General features: G+C 36.1%; 2 protein-coding genes and 2 long non-coding RNA genes across 5 annotated transcripts in view; 2 read left to right on the top strand and 2 right to left on the bottom strand.

Moving 5' to 3' along the window:
* Positions 1-22,930, top strand: part of LOC141377804 (uncharacterized) — a 304,437-nt gene that overhangs the window by 8,652 nt on the left and 272,855 nt on the right. The gene's annotated exons all lie outside the window — the stretch shown is intronic.
* rab34a (RAB34, member RAS oncogene family a) overlaps positions 1-22,930 on the top strand; it is a 626,412-nt gene that overhangs the window by 432,534 nt on the left and 170,948 nt on the right. The window lies entirely within an intron of this gene.
* Positions 1-22,930, bottom strand: part of LOC141377800 (uncharacterized) — a 36,158-nt gene that overhangs the window by 12,129 nt on the left and 1,099 nt on the right. The window lies entirely within an intron of this gene.
* Positions 9,521-18,074, bottom strand: LOC797963 (uncharacterized). Its single transcript, XM_073923483.1, has 12 exons — positions 17,999-18,074; positions 17,185-17,231; positions 16,731-16,858; positions 16,494-16,596; positions 15,249-15,386; positions 14,667-14,818; positions 13,873-14,009; positions 13,657-13,750; positions 13,015-13,350; positions 12,737-12,923; positions 12,509-12,633; positions 9,521-12,408 (listed from the first exon to the last, which is right to left on the bottom strand). Exons 1-12 carry the CDS (start codon positions 18,013-18,015, stop codon positions 12,085-12,087), a joined length of 1,788 nt encoding a protein of 595 aa, XP_073779584.1. The 5' UTR covers positions 18,016-18,074; the 3' UTR covers positions 9,521-12,084.

Below are 22,930 nucleotides of genomic sequence, written 5' to 3'. Positions count from 1 at the left end.
GATTGCACGCTTCCCAATGTACTGTCGTATTTCCTAGAATTATCTAGATGCTCACGACTTCCCAAAAAATATATCTAAATCCGTAAAACTTCTGTTGAAGTAGGATAAATTAGGGCCAGGGACACGTTGGAGGACCGCGCCCCCCATGATGTGGGTGCGTCACGCTTGCTTGACTATCTCCTCATCGGGGGTGTTGGTAAGGTGCAGTCATTATGGCGCTTTCCATATTCTCCCATTCATGGCACTGAAGTTCCCCAACCGAAGGGGAACGTTCGAGGTTACAGAAGTAACCCTTCGTTCCCCGAGGAGGGGAACGGAAGTGCCATATTCCGTCGCCATAATGACTGTCCCTTAGCTGTTTGAAAGTCTCTTCAGCTTAAAAGGATGGCGTCTGCTGGCTTCAGGTGTGCTTATATGCTGAGATAATTGCAGATGTCGCACACCTGCGCAAGCTTACGCTGCCAATTAATTTCATTCATTGGCCCGTTCAATACTCTCCAGATAAGCGGCTTCTGATCCGAATCCTCCCCATTCATGGCACTTCCGTTCCCCTCCTCGGGGAACGAAGGGTTACTTCTGTAACCTCGAACGTTTTCTGTCTTCCATAAATATAATGCAAAACTAAAAATCTGCCACAGTGTGAAAATAAAATTTACAAACAGAAAAACTTTTAATGGCTAATGTTGATATTTGGAAACTGACATATATTGTGTTGTTCATTTATTCAATCTGTGTAGCTATTTGTCGGTTTCTATATATAACTGTAACGGGCTGTCCATCAGTCAATCAATTATATTTTCATCCTGGCCAAATCTGCCCACTGGCCTTTGTCCATCATGGCCTCCTAACCATCCCCATATTCAATTGGCTGCATCACTGTCTCCTCTCCACCAATCAGCTGGTGTGTGGTGTGCGGTCTGGCGCAAAATGGCTGCCGTCGCGTCATCCAGGTGGATGCTGCACACTGGTGGTGGATGAGGAGATTCCCCCCATTGTGTAAAGCGCTTTGAGTGCCCAGAAAAGCGCTATATAAATGTAAGGAATTATTATTATTATTATTATCTCATTTATATGACTGACTCTTTAACCAGATAATGGTAGATGAGGTAAATATATTTTAAAAAGACATCTGAAAATATTATTCTTGCAGTTTTGTCTCCTGACTCTACGGGCACATGGATTACATGTCACCTTTAAAAATCTGGCTTACTGTAACAAAAGTGTAGAGTTACTGAGATCATAAATGTCTTTTGTTGACTTTTGAGTAAGGCGTTAACCCATAGGTTCCTATTACCATTCACCTTTGCCTGTAATAATACAGTTGTTATATAAATGCCAATGGATACGTATTCTGAGATGATTACGTGACAGAAAGCTTGTGTTACAGACTGTAAATGTGCTCCAATTGAACTAAAATCCTCTTTAATGTCAGACATAAAAAAAGAAGAGAATAAAAAAAATCACCAACATCTTGTATAGCCTAAGAGTAAATCAACAACAAATGTTCATTTATGTGTGAACTACTGTATCCCTTTAAGACATGCATTTCTGGCTCATGCATGCTGTCTACAAAAGTCCCAGTGCTGCCACATTTGAAACAAGACACTCCCTTTAAGCAAAAGGAATTCCCATTATTGCAAATTACTGTCCCGGACACTGTGTTGACCAACTTTACTGCCTGCAACCACTGTCTGTCACCAGTAAACCTTTGCCCTTTCCTGCAACCCAAAACATTCAATTTACTCTTTGTTTGCGCAGAAAACAATGCAAAGCCTCAAATGACACAAAAAAGAGTTACAGGGGCATAACTTGGTACAGAAGTTAGTGTCAGCGCAGGGATAATGTGCTCCATGTGTTGAAATCCGACACTGTGCACTGAGGCACGGCAGCAGTAAAAAGCACACTGGTGATGGAGGGTTTCCTCCTAAACCACAGACATGGGGCCAAAACGTGGCATAACCCCACGCCCACACCCCCACCCAACACACACACACACAATATAGCTTGCTAAACTGCATCCGTCCTCTCTCAGCCCATGCAAAAAGCCTATATCGGGACCTGAGGACCATTGAAGAGCAGTAATTTAGAGCCACAGAGCAGCTCAGATTAGCATGGGGGTGTTCCCCCTCATCATGGCATGGGTGTCTTTCAAATGTGCTCATCCTGTGGGATGGTTGCAAAAGTCTGGATTGCTCTACAACGTAATTTACTCTCCCCTTGTGGCTTTTTCTTTTTCACATTCCAGCTATTTCCTCTTTGCCCCACTGAGCATTCGGTAGCTACTTCTGGGTTGGGATTTGCTTACTCAAAGTGGTCACATTTATGAGCTGACACTGAGAATGTGTCAGAAGTGCTTTGAAAATTCTCAGCATTTCTGCTTTACATGGAAATTGGGTCCCGTTTACATAAAAATAATTGCAGTTAGTAATCACAATGGGCTTCAATTACGAAATGATTGACATAAACAGTGGCTATGACCAAAACCAAAAATTTGGTGCAAAGTTTTGGTTTTGGTTTTGGTGCAATTTGTCATTATTAAATGAATTAATAATACATTATTACATTAATATTTTAAAATATTAAATATGCATCAATGTTTGACAAGTTAATTGTTTGAAATAACATGGTTAAAAGGTTTTAAAGGGTAAATTCTTTAATATGGTTATTATTAATAACCATATTAATAACCCCCCCCAAAAAAAAATTTGAGGTTTTATTGCAATTTGTCATGATTCATTAAATTAATATTACATTATTACATCAAACTTTTTAAAATACAAATATAACACAGTGTATGACAATTTGATTGTTTGAAATAACACGGTTAAAGGGTTAGTTCACCCAAAAAATTAACTTTTCTTTTTAACAATTCACTCTCCTGTTGTTACAATCCACTGAGACATTTATTTATCTTCAGAACACGAATTAAGATATTTTAGATAAAATTCGAGAGCTCCCTCATCCTTCACAGAACATCTTGAGAAAAAAAAAACCTTCTCAGAACTTTGCATTTTAGTGTTTAAGTTGTGATCATATGAAGCTCCATGAACATTTTTGTAGACCAAACAACAGTAAAAACAACTTTTTTTCTCTAATGGTTTTCATGTTGTGCTACTGAGTAAATTTATTTCTGGACAGATGTGGTTGTAAATTTCATTTTTCTTCCTTTTATTAGCTGCCAAATTTCACAGGTTATTCTGAACCTCTGAGATCAGAGTTTCTGTCTCTTTTGATTTAGCATGACATTATTTAGGCTTTTTATTTTATAATTATTTAATAATCATAATTTTGAATTATAGTTTTTTGTCAAAATTATGCCAATGTATGCTAATTCTCATAAATGCAACCCAGGCTCATTCTGAAAACGTAGTCTCATGGATGTTTCTGAAGACTGCTAAATACGTCCCCAGAGGTAGGTATTTTTGCAGATTTAGTTTTTGCGAATCCGCAAAAGGCTGCTGTGCGTGCTTTTTCATATCTCAAATTTCTCTCACGAGTGCCGTTTGTGTCCGCTGTTCTCGCATAAACCCACCAGAGGCCACTGTCGACCGACTGTTTGTCTGACTGAATGACTGACTTGCCAGCCGACCAATCAACTGACCCACACTCCTCTTTCCCTAAACCCAACCAATGATTTAGAAAAGCCGTCCAGAAAAAAAAGCCCTCATCTGATTTTTACCACATTTAAGATTTTACCACATTCTCTCCCTGTTATTCTCTCCTTGTTATTTAATTTTTTGGATTCTGTTTTTGTCTTACCTGATTTCTGGAACCGCTCTTCCCCAGACTCGAACCCCATTGTCATGGTCAACCCCTCTCTGCGTTTAAAGTCCGTCCATGTACACGAGGAGCTAACTGAACAAACTGGTTGCCGGGGGAAAGCCCTCCACAGGGAGGAAAATTAAATGCAGCCAACCATACGTATCTCCGGCTACATAGCTCACAGTCTACAGGAACGTCCACGGGACTAGGTTTTCAGAATGAGCCTGTGTTGCAACAATATGATTGTCATTGTTGTCTATTTTGACTTTACACCTCGTATTACTTAGCTTTTCATTATCTTTACCTTGTATTTAATTAATTATTATGCAAATTTTAGCCAATTAGATTTTTTTGTCATAAATATTATGTTTTATGGTCAATTTTAACTCTTCTCTCCTAAATTTGGCATGAATTTATTTGGAATTTGATGTACTAATTAGAATGATGAGAATAGTTACTGTCATAAATACAACAGGTTATGTTTTTATTTCAACATCACATGAATACGACAAATTATTCCTTTATTCAGACTTTCAAGGTTTTTTTTTTACTTTTATTTTAACCTTTAACCTTTTAATGTAACTTTAATGCATTGTAAATACATTTTTATTGTAGTATTATTTTTATGTGGCTGAAATGGGCATACAGGACATTTGTATCCAGATATTTAAATTTTAGACATGAGGAAAAACTTTCTAAAACAGTGACTAAAAACCTATTGTGAAGTACTTCTTAACTTTTTCTCGTTTCTGCTCTAAATCTTGGCCCAGTTTTTCATGACGATGATTACAGTCCCTCTCATAATCACATTATGTCTGTGGAGCAGGCAAATGAACTGTAATCAAAGCTCCCAAAGCAAAAGCCGGAGGTTTGAGTCTGTCACTCAAGACAATGGTGTGGGATTGGCTGTCCTTGGATTTCTCACAGATCCAACTAATTCCCCAGAAACACGTGGACAGCTTTTAATTTAAAACAGACGCACTGGATATGTTCCCAAAAATTCAGTCAAGATTGATTTATAAACTTGTGAACAATTAGCAAGCATGTGCGCCTGGCTCAGAGCAAATGTGGTTTGTCAAATACTATAGAAATGTTTTATTACTTCATATGCTTTACATAAAATTGCTTTAAATTTATATTAGTGATTGATTTTTTGTTTTTAAAAAGTTTAATATCCAGCAACACTTTAATGGTAGTAATGATCCGTTAGTTAATATGTTTACTATTAACAAACTATTAGTAATACATTTGTTACAGTATTTATTCATGTTTGTTAACGTTAGTTAATGATATTTAAGTTAAAGCGTTCATGTTAGGTCATGTTAGATCATGTTAACTGACAGTGCATTAGCTAATGTTAACAAGCACAACTTTGGATTTTAATAATGCACTAGTTAATGTTGATCCATGATTAATAATTTCTTTACAAGATTATTCATACATAAATACATTAACTAAAGGATCATTTATCCAATATGTCACCTTTTCAAGTGTACATTTAACAATAGTAAAATGTCATTTAATGGACACAATGAAGTAGAAAGTAATCATATATAGTCTTAGTCCTATTCATGTTTATTCTCATTTCAAATATTCTTATTCTCTAAAAAGTCTGTGTCACATGACTTTAATAGCCAAAAGTGTATACGTTTTATTGTTTTTTTGTTTTGTTTTGTTTTTTTGGCAAAATAATATTTTACTTTCAATAATAAAATGTTATGGTATTATACAGCCCATTTATGCAGCATAGGAAAAAAAATGTGACCAAACTTTAACCAACTAAATGGGGCGAGGCAGTGGCGCAGTCGGTAGTGCTGTCGCCTCACAGCAAGAAGGTCGCTGGTTCGCTGGTTCGAACCTCGGCTCAGTTGGCGTTTCTGTGTGGAGTTTGCATGTTCTCCCTGCTTTCGCGTGGGTTTCCTCGGGGTGCTCTGGTTTCCCCCTCAGTCCAAAGACATGCGGTACAGGTGAATTGGGTTAGCTAAATTGTCCGTAGTGTGTGAATTTATGTGTGGATGATTCCCAGAGATGAGTTGCGGCTGGAAGGGCATCCGCTGCATAAAAACTTGCTGGATAAGTTGGCGGTTCATTCCGCTGTTTCTAAGCCGACAAGAAAATGAATGAATGAATGAATGAATGAATAAGGCCTAAATGATTAGAAATCTCAAATTCAAAAAAAAAAAAAAGTTACAATACTGAGTCCAAATGACAAAAAAAATCTAAACGTTATAATCTCAAAAGTGTCATAATTTGTCAAAAAAAAAGTTGGAGTAAATGGAATGTAAAAGTTTTATTGACTTTTATTCACTTGTCAATGTCAGTAGCTAGAATATGATTCACTATAAACAATGCTGGGTTTTACACAATCCCTTCATGTCATGCCAAAGCAATTTGATTTAAGTTGGCTACAAGAGTTCACCCTTAGCTGATGATTGATAATAAATAGTGTTTGGCATGTTGTTTCAGGAGAGAGCCCTGAGCTCATTAGATCCTCGAGCCTGGGGCTCCTTCCCATTTGCAGGGAGAGAGGCGAGTTTGAGCTCATGTAGGTCTCGAGAATTCTCCTGGTTTAGTTAAGGCCAATGACAGATTATAGGGATTGTTATGGAGAGATTAACTGCTGACTAAGCACAGACTGAGAGCCCATCTATAGTGCCAATTTGTTTTAGTCAATTCACTTAGGTCGCATGTCTTTGGACTGTGAGAGGAAACCAGGAACCCGAGCGAAAACCATGCGAGCATGGGGAGAACATACAAACTTCACACAGAAATATTGACTTGCCTAGAAAGGACCTGAAGCACAGAACCGCCATGCCGCCTTATGTAGGAAAAGGGGAGAGGAGTAGGGGTGAAAGAGGGGATATATTATGATAACTAAAGTGTGAATCTCTGGCTATTTGTGTGTTAGGATTAATCTGATTGGTAAATCATGTGTTAACTAATGCGGGACCATTCATGATCAATCATAAGCATGTGATCATCTTGAAATTAGTTTATAAATAAACCACACTTAATGGTTTTTACAATTTTAAGCTGATTGAACATAAAACAATTATGTTGCCAGAAAAAAAAACTCAAAAGTTTTGTTCTGAATGATAAACAATACAAGTAACTTTCAACAATTTAAAACAAAAATGAAAAACATATTCATCACATATTCTGTAGGTATTGGCTATTCTCAAGTCTTTGTAATTATAAACTAAGCCTACAGTTTTCTACTCATTTTATATCTAGTCAAGTGACGTTATCCCACTCTAAACTTCACAACAAACTTGCGTTATTGTATGGAAACAGTCCTGCATATGTGAGTGCAGAAAACAGTGAGGGAAGTGCAGATGGAGGAGAGCTCTGGCGCCGGGCTGCATGATGTGGCCACAGCTCCAGATGTACTACAGATCCCATACACACACACACAATAGTCCCAAAACACTGGAGCCACAAACACCAGCCTCCCTCCACGTGACTGATGCATGTGAGCGGATGACTGAATTACTCCAGCAGAGGAGCATAAAAGCAGTGAAGAATGAGCTGATTTATGTTGCCAATTTGGTTCAAATACTGATGACCTGCCCTGATAAAGCCTTCCCTGTCTGAGAATACTAAATTGGAGGATATAGTAAAAAGTAATTATATATGTATTTTTGGACCCATGCTTTATAATAATAATAATTATTATTATAATAATAATTATTATTTTTTTATTTCTATTATTATTATTAATATTATTATTATTATTATTTTTATTATTATTACTTGAAAATTCAATAAAAAAAATGTAAAAAAAATGCTGGGTTCCACAGAATTCCTTTATGTTGTCCCAATACAAATAAAATTTTTAAATGACTAAAAAGTTATCAGTATTGATGGTAAAAAAAAAATAAATAATGTACATTTTTAGTCAAACCATTCTTTTGCCATTTCATAACAAAAACAGAAATAAGGCCAGTATTAATAGCTATAAATGTGGAACAGTTTTGATATTCTGTGATTGTATTATATTGCAATATAGAACAATTAAATGTTGATGTTAAATCAAAAGTAATTCACAAATAATTAAAAATGAGATCATTTAATGACAATACGTATCTATGGTTACAACTGAATTAATGACAAATAACTGTAAAAAAAAATGATAAAATATGGAATGATTAAAACATATGATATAAATTGTACCCAGCTTAAATGTAAAATTAAGGTTTCCAGAGGTAGAAGGAGAGACACACCTTCTTGAGTCAAAAAGACATGTTTTGTCATATAAACAAATGCATATGATAAATCGCATTTGTTTTTAAATATTTATAAACACCTTTCCCAGTTTAATTATATTCAAAATTAATTACACTGCCAAATTACACTGTAAAAATGCACTCATGATGTCCCAACACAAATTGATTAAGTTAACTTAACAATTTGATGTAGATTGAACAAATATAAAAATCCCAAAACAAATCTCAACAACTGGCTTTTTTAAACTAATTATATTAGTCAATATTAGAAAATGCATTAGTTAACATGAATTAACAGTGTGCAACACATCCATACCTGTCAACATTGGGATGTGAAAATAAGGGATTTGGCCACCATAAAATCGCTAATTACTAAAATTGCTAAATATGTTCATCTAACTTTTCATGCTCATTTATGACAAAATTAGTTGTGTTAAAAAAAACACCAATATCAACATTTTTAGATGTTATTAATATTGTCTGTTCAAACATGCACCCAAAACACAGACTTTCACTCCGCTTCAAATCTACAGAATCTGTTTGGGTTTGGAAACAGCGTCTATTTATTACTACGGAGAGCATCAGCTGACAGTCATGGATCCCTATATGACTGTTTTGAGGATTGCATAGAAGGGGCGAAGGCGCCTGTAATAAAAAGGAAAAGGAATTCTGCCATTTTTATATTTATTTCACAGTGTTATCATGCCCAAATAAAACAAAAGCACAGAACAGACTGACATTTAAGAGGAAGGGGTAGCCCCAGGTGGTTTCGCGGTATGGGTTGCGTATAGGAGGATTAGCTCTTTAATGATTATTGCCAACCTTTATTAAGATTGAAAATACGGGAAAATATGGGTAAATACCTTTACGCGATGGTAGCGAGATAGAACTGTAAAATACAGGAGAATCCTGGGAAAAGCTGGAGGGTAGACAGGTATGCACATCTGTTAAGCATTACCTAATCTATGTTAATGTTAACTAAACATATATTAATGTGTCAATACATTAGTTAACACGATTTAATGGTGCACTGCAAATTTTAGATTGTAGATTTAACTACCTTAGAGTTAAATTTAACACTTTCTCAGAGTTTATATGGGAACCACTGGAAAAGTGTTGAAATAACACTTTTGAAAGAGTTAACGTCATCAACACTCAGAAAGTGTTAATTACCAAACTCTTATAGTGTAAAATATTAACACCACAAAGGATTATCTGAACTCCAGTCAGTGTTATGTTTTAACACTCTTAGGTAAATTTTTCAACACTTTACCAGTGTTATTTTGATGGTGTTAACAAAGTCAACACTCTGAGAGTGTTAGTTTGCAAACTCTTATAGTGTAACATATTAACACCAAAAATGATCATATGAACACCACTCAGTGTTTTGTGTTAACACTCTTAGGTTAAATTTTCAACACTTCACCAGTGTTCATTTGACATATTTTACATTTGTATTTACATTATGCCCTGTCGTTAATTCTATAATTACAATGTATCATTTCAATTCACCACTCATGCAATAAATATGTGCTGCAATGAATACATTTTATTTTCTTTAACATGGTTTTACATTACACTTAAAACACTCTGTACAATGACCTTGTACATAAAATCTCCTGAAACAAAACTTAAAACATTATCTTGCAATCTACACAATGCAGCAGTCTGGTACAACATAAAACAAAGAGTCTGCACCATAAGCCATTTGTACATCAAAAGGCTTAAAGAATCTTAAGTCATGAGGCATAACAACTGAAACATTATGCATGTTTTCAGTAACTTCAAATGCATGTAAATGTTCCACAAATGAGGTCTCCATTTCTGTTACCAAAAAATAAGCTTCATTCCTCAGAAATATACAAACAATTTTGTTGAACACTGGCAATTCTTCAACAACACCTGTGCAAACAACAAGACCTGTGTGAAACTCAACGTCTTCATGTTTAATCCAACTAGTGATATTTACTTCACTTAACATATCAATCTGAAAATGTTCTGCAATCAAATGACCATTGTCAACATCAGTCAGTTTCTTTGACTTAACAGGCCCAGATTCAATCCCTTTTGTAAAGAGTGACTCCCAATGGTATGCGACAGCTATCTGGTGTTTCATCGCAAGGGACTTAGTTATGTTCTTGAAATTTTTCAAACTGGACTTAAAAAATTTGTGTTTTGCTTCATATCGCATACTCCAAACATGAACTAAAGGACCAATTTGGCGTATACACTCAGGGTAGTGAATCATGAAATGGTGTTTTGGTATCAAATTATTTTGGGGATACAATTCACTGAATAGCTGGTGATGCTCTCGAATAAGATGTTTTAGAAATACAATCATTCCATCTGTAATACTTGGGGAAAATATTATGTTTACTATGTGGATTAAAAGCAAAAGTAAATGCCAGTGTCTGTCACCTTCTGGGACCACATCACCGAAGATTAGTGGGAGGTTTCTACTAAGGCATAATGTTTGACTAGCGTTAAGTCCAATACTGTTGCCACTACTAGACAGGTTTATGCGTGTTGGACGGTTCTTTTTGTCCATGAAACCATAATTGAATGCATATACACGCTGGAGTATGTTTTCATTAGAAATGAAGTTCTGATTCAAATAACCAAACAACAACTTAATCTCATATTGTGCCACGCCCTCTAAGACATCGTGCATGATATCTAAAACAAAATTATCTGAAACACTGAAGTATGACAAAGAATTGAATATACTGTTGCGTTTCAAGCCAAAACATGACGTTTCCCTCGGATTCTCACGAAGATAATTGTAATGCTCCTCATTTGTCAATCTGCTGCGCAAAACCATACGTGGATCATTTTCACTAAACATTGTTTGAGCCAATCCTTTGCCAGCAAGACACATTCTGCAAAAGTAGTTTCCAGAGAAAGATTCCACATAACCAAGGATTGAGTTCAGACCTAAATTGTCCCCTGTTACTTGAGCAATTGTACCATAAAGAGGTTGTTCAGTAAATGACACTTTCATTCCATGTTGTTCTAGCACTTTTACATCTTCAACAAATGGACAAAGAATTTTGTCAATGCCATATTTTTTGGAATCTTGGGAATGAAACAAAGAGATGAGGTGAATGTTCACCAAAGACGAATTTAAACGTGGTGGTAAATTTCGGACTGTAAAATATAAACATCCAAGCTTGTGAACCCCATGTTTTGACCCAAGAGGGTTTGCGGTTTCAAAGTCATCATAATAAACTTGAATTTGCAAAGCATTTTGTGACTTAGAATACAGTGCGTGATGCTTGTAGTATTTTCCATCACAGAAGTCTTGGTATAAGTTACAATCTGTTGCAGAAGGTTTATTAATATGACTACATACTTCTGGATTTTTGAAAATAAATTCTAGCGTTTTTAACAGGGGTACATAAATGAAAGTGTCATTTACTGGAACCTGTTCATATACTCCAGATTTTTTGTTTCTTTTTGAATCAAATCTCACTCCTAAATGAATCTCAATTGGCTCAACAACACCCCATTTTTCACTGAAGTATTTTGTCATTTTGGAATTTGTGTTTAAGTCACTAAATGGATTGAAAGCATTGCTAAAGACATCTTTTACTGCACTTCTTATTTGATTTTCAGCAGGTAAAGCACTGAGCACTTGTTCTTCAAGATTTGCATGAATTTCATCAACATACTCCTCCATACTTTCAACAACAGATAACACTACACTGTTCGCAACGCCACTGCCCTTTAACTTTGCAATAATTGACGCGCACATATCTTTTGCTTGGTCTTTTGACATAAGAGATGTTGATGGTTCGTTGATTGCATCTTGGTCCATTACAAAGGAGTTGTGTTGTGAGCTCTGTTCACCAAAGTCTGACTGATGTGGTACTTGCATAACATCACTGCTTGCATCAAGATCTGTAGTATAATGACAAGTATTTAAATGCATTTTAAAACCCTTAAAACTTTTAAACTGCCTTGAGCATCCTTCTTGTGCACAAACAAAAACAAACTTTTTGCCAGGATATAACCCATGAAAAAACTTAAGGTGCTGAATTAATGAACTGGGTGCATCATGCAATGTTCTGCAAATGTGGCACTTTAACATAGTCTTTTAGTTTCTGTTCATGAACTTTGCTCGTAACTCCTTCACCTTTGGACTTTCTTTAGTGGTGTCAACATCTACACCGTAGACTGTTGTCTGGAGGAATGTGTACATGTTGCTGAGTGCATCATCATAGCTTACACTGAAAAAGAAGTGTGCTTTAAACAGTTCATCAATGGCTGCCAACGAGGTGGTTCCCTGGCATGGGATGATCATCTTGTCCATTGCAATAAAGTAATTGCTGATGGCGCTCTTGTGCATTCCTGAAGCAAGGAGGTATGGTTGGCGATGTCCCTCCTGTTTTGCGAAGTGTTCTTCAAAACTGTTGTTTGACTGGAGGAAAAAATAGATCATCATGATAATCTTAGATTATGCACTAAATTAATTAAGCTTATCTTGCCCAGTTAATCACAAACTGTAGCTCTGCACAAACCTTGTGAAACACAACTAGATGTTCCATGGCCTGAGCTGCACTGATCTTCTGTTTTTTCTTTTTAGAAGGCTGAGGTGGTAGAAGGTGCAGGAGCAGCAAAAAAGATGCCATATCACTGTCCCACTCTGTACGAAACAATAGAACAATTTATTATTTTCCCTTATTAGCTGTTTTTCATAAATTCACATTAGAGCTCTCTGTTAGATATTAAATTTTTCTTTGACATACCTCGATGATCCTCGGAAGACTCATCATTGTACAGATTCCTGGCTGAATTCAGCAAGCTTTGGAGCACTGAGGTGGTAGTAAGTCTCTCTGCTTCTCTGATCACTTTTTCCTTAAAGAAGGTAGGCCACTTCTCAAGCAGTTTGGCAGCTGTTTCTGCACCAAATAGGAGGCTAAAATCTTGATCTATCTGCAGGAACAGAACAACAAAAAAGTATTACTGACCATCTCATGCTTTACAGATATGAATTGTAGTTCACGGAAATCATTTCATCACTTACCAGCCCTTTCGTGTCCAACAGCCTTGGAAACACTGTGAGGATGTTGTGCGACTCGTCAGGATTGTAGATAAGGCGCTGTCTATAGCAGAAGGTCTCCTTCATCTTTTGCAGGACAGTTTCTCGGTCAGTGGTGTGGTTCATTAAGGAAATTAACTCTTTACAACGTTCTTCATCCAACTGATCAGCAGCCGAAGGCAGCTCCCTTTCCTGGGTTGGACCACCTGCTCCTGCATTCTGTATTTTAAACTCTCTGAACTCAATTTTAGTCTTTCGTTGAATTGTCTTTAACCTCCACGCAAGAAATCCAGAGCCACTTTGGCCATCATAAAAATGTTCCTAATCAAAAACAGAGACATAAGTTGGTTTAACTTTATTATAAGCAAATAGAAGGAATCCCACAGTCATAACTTTTTCATAGTATAAATATTATGTAGAATAATATTTTATTAAAATGTTTCAAATTAATGTTGCTACTGTTGTCTTTTTCAGTAGTTAATCCACACTAACATAATTTAACAAATACAACACACGCACGTGCACTAATTATTGTGACAGTCCTTAAAAGTGTCAAGCAAATTCATTACCTTTTCTTAATGATAAATACATTTTAAATCAATATGTTAAAATAAATACATAACTTACATATCCTTTTGTTGAAAAGGGATCTTTTAATGCAGGGAACAAGGTGACAATTCCCAATGCATATTTTTCTTTAGTACTCCGCTGAGGGATTCTCCTGCAAAAATAAATAAAAATTGATTTTAATACTTGCGCAATATGAAAAAGTACACGAAAAAAACTTAAGAGAAAAAAAGCTTTATAGCAATTAACTGCCTAATATTAATACAACAAACTTACCCTTCCATTTCAACCATGTAGGCAGCAAGAATGTTAACCATTTGCCTTCTTGTACTGTCACACAATGTCCCAGTTTCGTCATATTCTTCCAACACTTTTGTCCCTCCTGATTTTGTTTGGAGGATCTGCTTTATAAGCTAAAATGTAAATTAGACTGTTAATTGTTTTATTAAGCCAACAAGAGTAATGCTTGTTGGGAAAATCATCATATCACGATAATTTATTTCATATCAGTCTATATCGATAATTATCACGATAAATGTCAAATCTTATATATATTAATTAAAGATTTTCAGAATGCCAACCGCTTAGTGCAGCTGATTTAAGACATTTTGTAAAATTATATATATATATATATATATATATATATATATATATATATATATATATATATTTTTTTTTTTTTTTTTTTTTTTTTTTTCAGGGTTTTTTTCTTGTAAGGCACGGCTTTCAAAAATGATGAAACTCTGCTGGGTAGTTGAGCTGGCTTACCAACACTTGTTTGGGTCTGTAATGTTATTAGCATCTTCATTTTTTTACCTTATTTTTTTCTTACCCCTCCAAGTGCAACTAATACTGTATGGCTGTAAGCTTGTACTGCGTGTGGCATCTGGAAATGCAGGCTGCAAAATGCCTGCGCAGCCTTACGCATACTGCATAAATATTATCGAACACTTGTTTTATCGAAAAAAATACATATTGTGATAATTATCGATACCGAATTATCGCCCTGCCCTATATAGTTTTTTGTTTTACACTTAGTACCCATTGCACACTTCAGACGATAAACTTACATCTTTGGCCAAAGCACTCTGTAATGGCTCTTCATCAATTTTCATTCGTTTGGGTTGTCTTGACAAGTCACTGTCACTGCCACTACTCAAAACAGAGAGGGAACTCTCACTGTATGACAGCGGTGCAGATGGAGTTGATGACCGAGATGTGTCTGAATAAAACAAAACATATAAAAAGCAATTACCCTTATTTGCAGTATACTTATGGATATATCAGATATCAAATATCAGTAATAATTTATTGAAAATTTTATTAGTAAAATTATCCAATATTAATAATGACAAATACATGTGTTACCATATTTGTAATCTTGGTAACTTGTTACTCTGGTAATCTTTTTATAATAAAGACTAAATAAAGAATATTTTAATTATTAACATTTATTTTAATTTACATATTAACCAATGCCAACTAATGAGACCTTTTCTTCAAAACAGAGTAAAAGTCTTTACACACTAGTGAGGAATTGCTGGCAGTTTTTTTTTTTTTAGCATTTGGTTAACTATGCAACTAAAATGGACGTAAGATGAATACAGAGTGAATTAAATTATCTAAAATGACCACTACTATTTATTTTTTACCGTGATCCAAACCGTCCTTCACAACAAAGCAAATCCCTGCCACTGCAGACAATTCTGCAAACACAGTTTCATCCACCTCCGTGCCAGAGTCATCTTCCACTGTAATGTTGCTAGCAGGAATGGAGAACTTTTCTCTCACTAAATGATGATAAAGAGAAACATGTTACATTTTTTTAAATTACCAAATTACCTCCACCTAGTACGGAACCCCGGAAGGGACGTAGTGGAGGAGAAATAAAATTGGCTGGGTGAAAAAAAAAAAAAAAATGGGTGAAAGAAAAAAATGGGTAGGAGGAAAATATATATTTTTTAAGTTTTTGCGTTCTCTCACAAAGTTTTGTGTTCCCACGCAAAAATGTTTTGCGTTATCTCGCAAACTGTTTCTCCACATACACTTTCTGTGCACTTCAATCATGTAAACCCTCCCGATTTGCTGAAATTCTCCTGTATTTTACCATTCTATCCCACTTTCTCTACATTAATACGTGCGTCGATCGTCACCTTTTATATGCAACCTCTGAATCAGCAAATGCCAGACCAGCTTCTGTACACGCCATTTACAGAGGAGCGGGTGTATGTTTAAACAGACAAATACACTGAATAATATGTAAACATCTCCGTCCTACATGTTTTATTTTAAACAGCAAATTTTTTCTTAAATGAGCACAAACAGATTGTAAAGTAATGGACTGCTTTCATTATAGATCTGTGCATTCTTACAGTGACACCTCTGTTATCAAACAAAACAAAACATGAGATTCATTAGCTGCTCACTTGTTTGATAACAGAAGTGTCCCTTTAAATGGCACGTACAGACGCTGATCTGGAATCAGTTTATTGTACAGAGCGCGTCTGTCAGTCAGCGCTTATACATGCATTCACTGGTTCAGAGGTTGCATATATATTGCATATTAAAGAAAGTGGAATAGAATGGTAAAATATGGGAGAATTTCGGCAAAAAACGGGAGGGTTTACGTGAGTGAAGTGAACAGGAAGTGTTTGTGGAGAAACATTTTTGCGAGATAATGCAAAAACTTAATATATATATATATATTAAATAAATATAAATATATATTTATAATATAAATATATATTTTCCTCCCACCCATTTTTTTTCTTCTTTCACCCATTTTTTTTTTTTTTTTTTTTTAACCAGCCAATTTTTTCTCCTCCACTATGTCCCTTCCGGGGTTCCGTAACCTAGTACATGTTATTACTTACTCAAATTGTTATTGGGAATTTTACCTTGAGAAATGAATTCATCAAAATCAGCAGCCTGTAATTTGATGTATTTCTTGCGATTTTCATACTGCACCTTAATTATCATTTTTGTATCAACAACATGCGTCTACAGAGGAAAAAAAAGGGACATACAGTACAATTTTTATTAGATATCTAAATGATAAATACCTAATTTAATTTACAAAATAACATTCAGAAAGATTATATTATGCTTTCTTATGCTTTGCCATAAAAAAGTACCTTCTGAAACTGAAGTTGTTGTGTATTCAATCGTTCTTTTAAGGCTTGAAAGGCTTCTAACTGTACATACTGCCTTTCACACTTGTCATGATGACGGCAATATCGTTCTACCCTGTTTAACAAACGCACTAAAGCAAAAATAAACTTGTCACCTTCGCTAAACTGACAATTCGACAAGCTTGACAAAAGAGTAATAAAAAATAACTGGTCAACTGTAAATTGCTTTTTATTAACTGTTATATTTGTACCTTTTAGGTGCCCCAATATCCTATGAACTTAAGACAACACGTTTAATAAATTATAGATAGTTAAACATACAACTAGTCTTCGTAAACTTTCTAGCATGACTTCTGAAAGCAATTAGCTTATCTGCAAATGGCATTTTCTATCAACATTGGCAGAATTCATAACTCTCGAGTCTAAATTTATAACTTCACATGTAACTCCCACTTACCCGAAGGAGAAATATCTGAACGTTGAGCCTCAAGAAGCTGTTGATTCCTATAAAAAAGATGTAACTTTACGTTAGTTAACGAAGCTAAATTAACGTACACACGCAAGCACGCACACACACTCACACAAAGACATGCTACGAGTAACGTTCGTTCTAAATTTGATAAATTATGATCATTAACTAAAACTTTCTGTCGTGAATTTAGTCAGAATAATCGCCTCACGCAGAAATAGCACGTGAACCTCACCACCACTCCTGCTCGCGATGGAAGAAAATGGCGAATGGCAGGTGTTAAATTATCTAGAAAGGGCACTTGTTAGTGCTATACAACGGGCGTTTTTTCTTTTGATGTTGAATCAAGCAAGCAAAAAAAGCACGACGTATGGCTGTGTTACATAAATAAACGAAGCAGCTCCCTCACACGCGTGGACCTTTCTTTTGCTGTTACCAGCAAAAGTGTGTGAAAAGTGCCCGGGTATGGCGTGAGGGAGCTGGAGGTAACGTTAGTTTTCCGAACCGCGCGGGCCCGCGCACGGGAATAAAAATATAACGTTATCTTGTTAAACATCAGTAAAACTTTATTAACTATTGCGTTAATGTTTAAGGAAAGCAATTCAAATCAGTCACAAACCGTATTTTCACGTATTTTAACCAAGAGGAGCGGTTAAGACAGCTTTAGTTTCTTTAATGTAACATAGATAGTACAGAACTAAATAAATGATGGAAAATTACATATGATATTTAAAACTAACGTATATATAACAATTTTTATGTCAAATGTCTATGTATAAACATTTTAAGTACTTTTACTCACCAGTTGCTGCTTCTCATTGCTCCTCGTGGCAGAAGAAAATGGCGTATGGAAAAATCCCTCAGGGATATTGCTGCATAAATTCCCGGATGTAGTAGTCAATACTATATTAGCGTTAGATACATGTAACTCTGTGCGACAAGGAGGCAAATCAGCTTCCAACACTGAGAGGGTTATTTTATCTTTATCTAACTCTAGAATTATAACACTTTACTCTGAATTACCTCAACACTCAAAATTTAACACTAATGAATTTGCTGTGTGAACAACAACTTCATTCAGCATTACGTCATCTTCGTTAATGTTAACATATTCTAATGAATCTTTTTATATTAACATGTTTACATACATATAATGGATTCGATCATGGATTTGATAACATGACCTAACATGCAAGATATATTACCATGTTAGTTAAATGCATTAGTTAATACACTGGTTTCAGAATTTGACTCTGTATGTAATAAATTATTTCCCAGTACTGGGTTGCGGCTGGAAGGGCATCCGCTCTAAAACATTTGCTGGAATAGTTGGTGGTTCATTCCACTATGGCGACCCCTTATAAATAAGTGACTAAGCTGAATATAAAGGAATGAATGAATGTAACAAATTATATAATAATATACTGTAATATAACTCTAAATATTGCAAAACTGTGTACATATAATTAACTGCAGTTTCCCAGTGCGCTTTTAAAAAGTTTTGATTACAGTGAGAATGATCCACGTTTATGCTCTGATCTTTGAGAACAACTAAAGCCTAGTTCACACTACAGGATTTTAAACATCAGCAGATTGCTGTGCCGTTCACACTACATGACCTGACTTTGTGTCTTTTAATCTCTGTGGTGTTCACACTAGGCAACAATGATCCACAAGAGGGGGGTCACACACTACATGATCTGACAACAACTCATTCCCCATCAGTTCATTCAAGCTACCAAACCACAGCCAATGAAATTTTGAGGGAGGAGTTGTCAGAAAAAGCTGAACACTATTGGCTGCTTGTGTGCTGATTACATCACTGACAGCATTTCAAGCTTTGGAGAAAGCATTTAAAAACATCGTCAAATCAGCTGATGTATCAGCGGATAAATCACTCATCTGCAAGGTTCCAGTGGATAGATATACAGAGAGTTTTTAATTTTTGTAATTTTATAACTCTTTGAAATAAAACTAACATATTTATAACACCCTGCCGTTTTCTAACTATCAGTGTATTTCTTTCTGACATTGTTATTTTTTTTATTACAAAACAGTAAAGAACTGAGCATTTCTGCCTTAAATTACCATATTGGTCAAAATGACTGCATGCATGTCTGATACTGCAATACATGTCTAAATTTTCACTGTGACTTTAAATATGTGTGCATTTTCTTGCCTAGCAACTTCCTGCTAACATAAATAAAACTTTCTGATGGCAAAAACATCAATTTACTTCAGATATCTTTCAAAACAGCATATTCTGTGCTGTGAAATAGCTCCTGTTTGAAAGTGAAAATGAAAGCAGAGACCTTTAAGTGTTTTAGAATCTTAACTACATATTTACAGGCTGTATTACAAAAAAAAGATTATATTTTTAGGGTAATGGTGTCATTAAATATGATGCCAGACATTCAAAGCTTAATTTTAATATCTCAATAATAGCTTTGAATGTAAATATGTTGTGACAATATGGCGTTTTATATAAGAACCGTCAGAATGAGCAGTATGGTAATTCTAATAATTACAGAATTCTAGTTCCACTGTTAATATATCCTCCTCTCATGTCTGTGCTAACGCAGAATGAAGCCAGTGCACCGATGCCCATTCTGACCAATCACAGATGTTTCTGCTGAGCTCCTGAACACAGGCACGCGGCTCATGCTGATATGCTCTCTCATTGGCTGCAGCTCGTCACTACATCTGACCACACGTGGGGTTGAGTCGGCCGACTGCTCTGAAATATTTAGCAAGCTGAATGTTGGATTTCCGTCTGCGAGGTGTCGGCGACGCGTCAGCGAGCCTCGTTGATGCATTGCTCAGTAGTTCACACATAAAGAGCGGCGAGCGCCGTGCACCCGCAGATTTCTTCCCGATCACAGCCCGATCTGTCGGCCAGCTCGTTTACTTCCAAATCGGGCTCAAATCAGGCTTAAAATCCTTTAGTGTGAACTAGGCATAAAACACGTTATTCTGCATGCCAGGCCAGTGATTACCAGTCGCTATGTAAAGAAACACAATAACTTTACACAAGTATTGTCCTATTGTCCTGCATTGTTGTTTTAGTAACTCACACATGCCTACAAACTAAATACGTAATACACTACCTGAGAGAAATCTTGTCGTCGATCCCAGTTGTAAGAGCAACAAATAATAACTTGACCTCTAGTTGATCATTTGGAAAAGTGGCAGAACGTAGATTTTTAGGATGAATCATCTGTTGAACTGCATCACAATCATCACAAATACTGCAGGAGACCTATTAGAACCCACATAGACCCAATATTCTCACAGAAATTAGTCAAGTTTGGTAAAGGAAAACTCATGGATTGGGGTTACATTCAGTATGGGGGTGTGCGAGAGATCTGCAGAGTGGATAGCAACATCAACAGCCTGAGGTATCAAGACATTTGTGCTGCCCATTACATTATAAACCACAGGAGAGGGCAATTTTTTCAGCAGGATAGCGCTCCCTCTCATACTTCAGCCTCAACATCAAAGTTACTGAAAGCAAAAGGATGCGCCAGGATTGGTCAGCCCAGTCACCAAACATAACATTTTTGAGAATGTCTGGGGTAAGATGAAGGAGGAGGAACTGAAGATGAATTCAAAGAATCTCGATGAACTCCTGAGAATGCTTTCTTTGCCATTCATGATGACTTTATTGATAAGTTTTTTGAGTGATTGCAAGACTTTTGTCAGGTAGTGTACACATAAACTAGGGCTGCATGATATTGGAAAAATCTGACATTGCGATAATTTTTCTGCGATATGAATATTGTTTCAGCAGATGGCTTGAATAACTGTTTTGGATGAAATCATTCATTTAGATTGACTGGAATCATTTTGTAGCCGAGTGAATCAAACAAATTGCAAGCTTAAATAAGGTGGAGCAAAGATAAAAGTGTAATAACCAGTGCTTTATGGTTTTCTGGAGAATCAAACAGTAGTCAAATATTCAGGTACATTAACTGAATAATCAAATGTAATGTAAAATAACACTGCACAGTCCTCATTGCTGATAAACTACTGTATAATCCCAACTCAACATAGCAGATACTGCGATGTGACTATTGCGAATGAACACATTGCAATATTGATGCTGAAAAGATATATTGTGCTGATCTAACATGAAAAAAATCTCTTCTTTTGTCATTTACATGGAGAGGATAACAGCTGAGCCACATAAAACCATCAAAGAATGAACAGATAAACTACATCCTATGAGTTGAAACTGTGATGGCCTGTCCTGATAAGAGCTCCTCTATCAGTGAATTTGACACGCCGCCTGCGGATTGGATTAATAGGAGGTCTGCCTTTACAACCTTAATTTTGCTGCCTAATTATAGGCCGGCGCTGCTGATTTAGGTGTAATTATGAGTGTGGGGAAGCCCGTTTTCTTCCGCCCGGCCCCCCCATTCACTGTTGTCACAGGCAACGGATTAATGCAATTAAAATCCATTGTTTCAAATCACGCACCCTATTCAATTACTCATGCCCAACTGGCAGCTTTTGTCTGGCAGCTCCAGGCGTGAGTGTGCCTGACATTTAGATCCACCATCATTTCACATTAGGCCATGATTATTACTTATTAATTCATTACAGACTCTTTCATTTACATACCCAGCAATATACAGGTGCTATATGAAAAATCTGTTTACTGAAATTGTGCTGGTTTATATGAAACCCATTACCTGACAATGTAAACAAACCACATTTACAAAACAATATAGAGGGTTTGCACTTATGTCAAGATTTGGTCTTTGGAGTCGATGGTGCTCAGATGTAAACAGCAGAATGGTTTGTATGGTTAATCTACCAAATGTATTGTTCTGCCTGTTTATGCTGTCTAAACCAAGTGAAAAAAAAAAAAAAACATGTGGAGCCTGCTTAATAATACAGAAGGACTTGGTATTCAGGAAAAAGGTCAAAATTTTGACAAACTGAATTTAATATGTAGTAAAATATACACTCAATTAATTAATTTTGCTGCTTGTTTAAACTGAACTAGCTGCTTGTTTTAAAATTAGTTGTAACAACACAATTCTTAAGGTTCTTTGAGGCAACTTAATTATTTTATGTTCAATCCACTCAAATTTGTCAAACCAGGATTATTACGAATACGTACCCAGGTTTATATTTTTGGGGACAGCGAAATACACAATTGCAGGTATATCTGCCTGCAGTTTTTGTTTTTGCAAATCCACCAGAGGCCGCTGTGTGCACTTTTTGATAATATCAAATTTCTTTTGCGTGTCCTCTTCACGCAAAAATCCACCAGAGGGCGCAGTATACACTTCAGCTGACCAGGCCAGCTTGCTGTTGACTGACTGACTCAGACTGACCAACTGACCCACCTGCCCCCACTAACCCTTATCCCTAAACCCAACCGATAGTGTTTTCAAAAGCATTCCTGAAAAAGAAGTGAAATTTCTGCCATAAAACTTAATCTGCTCCTGTGTCACTAACTATATGGTGCAGAAGATTGGTTGCTGCCACCTCGGCAGCCAATGAGCTTGCTCCTTATCAGTTTTGTTTTACGCTGTTAAGGCTCCTACACACCGCAACGTTTTTAGTTTGCGTTTATTGTCCACGTTTTACAAGACGTTTTTCAGTGTTCAAACCCAAGCGCTTTTCACTGGCGTCAAGCTGAAGAGTATGCTAAATCACTCTTTTGACGCTAGATGGCGCTGCACAACTATACGCTTCTAACACCCGGTTATAACACAGAAGA

This window comes from Danio rerio, chromosome 15 (assembly GCF_049306965.1).
Source record: "Danio rerio strain Tuebingen ecotype United States chromosome 15, GRCz12tu, whole genome shotgun sequence".
NCBI classification, from domain to species: Eukaryota; Metazoa; Chordata; class Actinopteri; order Cypriniformes; family Danionidae; genus Danio; species Danio rerio.
The sequence above is the reverse complement of the archived record's forward strand: the minus strand, read 5'-3'. Positions and strand labels throughout refer to the sequence as shown.

What these genes read in the sequence shown, in the direction of transcription:
- LOC797963 (XM_073923483.1), bottom strand. An exon ending in TGATGAATTCATTTCTCAAG is followed by an intron (nt 15,387 to 16,493) that starts GTAAAATTCCCA and finishes ATCATCATTTAG; the next exon opens with TGAGAGAAAAGTTCTCCATT. An exon ending in CCTTTTCAACAAAAGGATAT is followed by an intron (nt 13,351 to 13,656) that starts GTAAGTTATGTA and finishes GTTTTTGATTAG; the next exon opens with GAACATTTTTATGATGGCCA.